The 5,030-nt window shown below is 39.6% G+C and overlaps 1 protein-coding gene across 1 annotated transcript; it reads right to left on the bottom strand.

Moving 5' to 3' along the window:
• Positions 1-343: 343 nt before the first annotated feature.
• On the bottom strand, positions 344-4,807 carry LOC120543567 (LIM/homeobox protein Lhx1-like). Its single transcript, XM_039776689.1, has 5 exons — positions 4,175-4,807; positions 3,191-3,411; positions 2,562-2,833; positions 1,525-1,681; positions 344-1,270 (listed from the first exon to the last, which is right to left on the bottom strand). The coding sequence occupies exons 1-5, from the start codon at positions 4,342-4,344 to the stop codon at positions 897-899; spliced, it is 1,194 nt and encodes a 397-aa protein (XP_039632623.1). The 5' UTR covers positions 4,345-4,807; the 3' UTR covers positions 344-896.
• Between the last annotated feature and the right edge of the window lie 223 nt (positions 4,808-5,030).

The following is a 5,030-nucleotide window of genomic DNA, read 5'->3' as shown; positions in this document are numbered from 1 at the left end:
AGCACAGTGAGTGACCACATAAATAGAACAGCTACAAAAAGTTTGGTTTGTTTGCATTAAAAGGTCTGTCCATCGGTTTAATACAATGCTGATATTCAAACCCTGAATACTGGAGCTTTAAGTAAACAGTTGACTGTTCTGTACAGTTGTCCATTATTCCATTTATAACATTAGACTCATGTTAAAGTCAAATCATTTTCTGTTACATATAAAATTTTCAGATTTTATAAAGGTATCCTTTTGAAGGCAAATATGTGTTGGCAATGAAATAATAAAAAAGAAAGAAAAAGAAAAGAAATGCATGACAAAATAAAGAGAAACAAAAACAATGTTTCCACAGTCCTGAGAGAGGTATTTGGTCAAATGTATTGATCATCACAATCATATTCTGTTATTAAATGATAAAATCTTGTATTACACATGAACTCATGGATGGAGGATGCTGTTTATCAGTATGCCTAAAACACTGAAAGGTGGTCCAAAAACAAATGCTGCCATGCACTTTCACATTACTGTAACATTGTAAGGACAATCATGTCAAATATGTGGCAGAAAAGGTTTTTGTAAACGGTGAAAAACAATTTCTGCAGCATATACACGTGTTTGTTTATTGCTTGATCAATGAGGCCCAGCATTGTGAATGTATTAATTAGTCAAATTCACATTAAAACAATCTATTGATTGGCTATAGTCAATAAACAATTATGTTGACATACAAATATAGAGATTTATAAATAGTTAAATAGAGCTTAACAGAAATGCAAGCACATAAATAAATAAATACACAAATAAATACATAGATAAATAAATAAATGTACATTCAAATAAATGAACAAAAAAAAGCGTTGATTTGCCTTCAAAATCCATGTGTGTCTTGTAGCTGGGTGTCGGCTGGTTTACCAGACAGTGCCTTCGCTCATTTCTGAAGAGGGTTGTGACAGCTGGTTGGTGTATCCGTTGTCACTGAGGGACACAGTCGTGTAGGGTGTGCTGGGGCCACACATCTCACTGGAGATGCTGTGCATTGAGCCCGGCATATTGGGCTCTGGACTGGGTGAGTCCGCAGGGTGATGAGATACTGTGTCAGAGAAACAGTGCATCTCTCCAGGACAGTGGTGCCCTGGATGGTGGTGGTCCATTGCTCCTAATGGGGTGCCAGCAGGGACAGAGGAGGGCACAAAGCCCAAGTCTGCTGGAGTCTGAGCATGCGATGGTGGGCCTTGGTAGTACTCGTAATTCCCTCCTGAGCCATAGTATTCACCAGGATAATCTGCATTCATAGAAATGTCTGGATTAGTGCACATAATATATCAGAAAATATAAACAATACAAATTGACTTTTTTTGTGTTGGTTTTGTTCTTGAGTTTTCAGTCAAATCAACAGCCCCACAGCTCAAGAGATTGTATAAATTATAGTGGATATATCAAGCTGAAGAAGCACGTTTAATTCACATTCTAGTTCATCAAATGGTTTTTAATGTCAATAACATGACCAGTCCTACATATCCAACACATGCAGCTCACCTCCATAATAAGAGAAGTGTCCAAGCTCCTCTGCTTCCAGTCTCTCCCCCAGCGCCCTCATCCTCCTCTGGCCGCGGAAGAACACGTGTCTCCGGCCGCCCAGAGAGCTCAGCTGCTTCATGCGTCTCTCTTTGGACCTCCGATTCTGGAACCAAACCTTTAGGACAAACAAACCAAAAAATATTATTGATGAGTAGCGTGGATGACACAAGCAGGACAGCAGAGCAGAAATAACCACAAGGAAATATAACGTCACCCTGACTGCTTATGCCTCGCAGGGCCGTGCGAGCATCACAGCGACACGTCTGAGCTCCCCGTTGCGTGAAAATTGATTATTCGATTGCTTAGGGATCGAAATGAGAGGAATAATATAGCCTGGACTACTCTCTGTAATGTTCCTCACCTTGCATTTCTTGCCACAAAAAAAAAAAAATATGCAGCTCAGGTTAAAAATATGAATAGGCTTGGAGTTGGAATAAGGATGTTTTAAATGCGGGAAAGCAAATCTAAAAGAAACTGATGACAAATTAGCCCACTGATACACAATTCACTTTTAATGCGAAATTTCATCAAGGGAGCTTTTTAAAAAATGTCCATGGGTATCACATCAGTGCTAAGTGAGTCCTGCTTTTAAGGGTTTTAGGAGCGCAATGGGCTTATTGGGAATAAAGATTATGGGGTGGAAAATGGTTTGGAAACCCTATCTGAAAAGAGAGAGAGAGAGGGAGAGAGAGAGAAAAAAAATCAACAGAGCATTAAAGACAAATTCCCTAAGGGTGTCTGCAAAATCTGGTGTCCGAGAGATTGTTTTTTTTTTTTCTCCCATAAAAGCTTTTTAGGGCGTTTTGGTATAGTCTAATCTACACTCTGACTTTAGTCCTATGGCACCGTGTGGCCTGTTAGAACGCACATTTGGATGGGACTGAAGTGTCCGATAATGGATCTAGATGGATCATACGGTGCAGCAACAAAAAAACAAAAAAAAAACACTCTCGGTGTCAACTCTGTTGTTCTTTTCCTTCCTTTTTGCCTTTTACCTGGATGACTCTCATGGTGAGGCCGGTCTCCCGGGACAGCTGCTCCCTGATGTGTCTGGTGGGTTTCGGCGTGGCCGCGAAAGCCGCTTTCAGGGTCTCCAGCTGCTTGGCTTTGATGGTGGTCCGAGGCCCGCGTCGTTTCCCGACGGCACTCTGCTCGTCGTTCTCCATGTTGTTGTCTTTATCGGATAAATGTCCCGTCTCGGAGTCCTTCTCGTCGTCCGGCGGGTCCTGGGAGTCCGGAGACAGACTTGGGTCGCTGCTTGTCGTGACTGTCGCGAGAAGAAGATATATTTGCTGTAGGCCTAATGGCACATGGGTCTGAGAATCTGAATCATACCCGCAAAACTAATAATAATAATAATAATAAAAAAAACCGTTAACAGTTATTAGCCTAATATAGCAGCATGGGATATATTAGAAATATTCTGAATGGCCCACTTTGACGTTATCACTACAGATACCATATATAAAAATAAAAATATGCTTATGCTAATAGGCCTAATAATAATAATAATACCCAATTTACCATTCCTTTAATAATAATTTGATTTAGAAAACCAATTTCCTTAAAAAAAATAAAAATAAAAACACTAAACAACAATCCAGGTCTGAATGGCATAGCCTACCTGAAAGGAGGATTGTGTCTTTCCCGTTGTTATTTTGATAGTCCTCCTTACAAACGAACTTGAATTCGTCCAGGATGTACAGTTCCTCTCCGGTGGACAGCTGTTTGTTACACATCACACAGGTGAAACAGTTGAGGTGAAACACTTTGCTCTTGGCCCTGCGGACAAGATCACTGGGTAAAATCCCCTGGGCGCAACCGTCACACTTGGTCCCAAATGTCCTGTTGAAGATGGAGATGCAGTCAGGGGCAAGATTCAGTACAGATGTGGTATATAGTAATGGTTCCTTTTTTTTTTTTTTTTTTTTTTTTTTTAGACTCATGTTTAGATAGGCCCAACTGCATGATGGGTTTACATCACTGACCTCGATTCTGCTGTTTAACGTACTTCACTTCAACCGTACAGAAATAATGTGTAATAATAGGTAGCCTGACCTAAAGTAAAATGTATGATCAAAAAATTTAAAATAGCCTATCATTGTAATATAATCTCATTATAAGTCCATCATAGCATTCACACGGGCAATAAGGGTTGGTCCTGTTTGTAGTGTTGCTGCTATATTATAATACTGTAGAATAAAACATGTTATCATGTTGTTTTCCAACGAATTTGTAAGCAAACGTTTTTTTCTCCAATTTTGTTTTTTAGATTTATATTTGATTAAAAAATAAAAAATAAACCCAACCAAGCAACAAGCGAAATCAAATAAATAAAACAACTGCGAGATTTGCAAGAAGCAGCAGCTCCCACAGTGTAAACAAAGAGGATTTATTGAACCACTGTCAGAACATGGTTCAGTAGTTTTTAATACAGTTTGATCAACATCCATATTTTGAGCATACGATTTTTTTTTCTTCCTTTTTTTTTTCAAATTCCATGCACGCATTCATTTCTATTGGCTCAACAAATACATTTTCATTTTCTCTGATTTGTTTTCTTCTTTTCTAAATGAAAACTAAACCCACACACATTCTGTATGCTTACCTAAAGAAGTCATTCTTACAATACAGTTTCCCTTCTCGTGAAAAGCACTTCTCTGTCAAAGTGCATTTGCATTCGCAGCACTGGACACATTTGATGTGCCATGGTCTGTCCAAAACTTTGAGCAAGAACCTATCAAGAATAGGCTTTTCACAGCTGGAACACTGAAGCATTGTCTGGAGTTATTCCCAGCCCAGTGTGTGGGATATAGATTCGGTTTCTTTCTCCAACGCCCCAGACACCTCGGTGTGGACTTTCTTGGGTATGATCCCGGAAATCCAATGTATCCCAAATTAATCTGAATAATAATTACATCACCATCCGTGAGATTAAATGGAGCTCTTCTGTTCCACGGGGCAACAATCCACATGTGGCGAACAGCTCCAAACGACAGGTCAACTGTTGAAAAAACAGCATTTCTGAAACAAAATTATAGACTGGAGATCATCGCGGGCCCATCAGGATCATCCGAAGTGTGCGGATTTACGGGTAAGCACAAAGACATTGCCTATATACCCACTGTGCGATATATCCTGAGTGGTTTCTTAAGTAGAGAGAAATAACGATGAAATGCTATCAGTGCGCTCAGCCTTGTCATTTGTGTGCCATTTTTGCTCTGATGAGCTCTCAGTCTGAGAGAAACGCTGTAATGAGCGCACCTCTTAAAGCTCAGCCTATTGCTTATTAAGAGACCTGTGACGTCAGCTCCAGGAGAAACCTATGAGCAGCCTTTTCATTTCACTCCAACACATGCACTTCATTATTATGTAAAGCAAAGCCCGGTTACAATTTTTTTTTTTTTTTTATAAAATCTAGGACTCACATTCAATATTTCTTAAACCTTTAGCCTATACATTTT

This window comes from Perca fluviatilis, chromosome 16, assembly GCF_010015445.1.
Source record: "Perca fluviatilis chromosome 16, GENO_Pfluv_1.0, whole genome shotgun sequence".
In the NCBI taxonomy this organism is placed as follows: Eukaryota; Metazoa; Chordata; class Actinopteri; order Perciformes; family Percidae; genus Perca; species Perca fluviatilis.
Note: the sequence above shows the minus strand (reverse complement) of the source record. Positions and strands in the feature narration are given on the sequence as shown.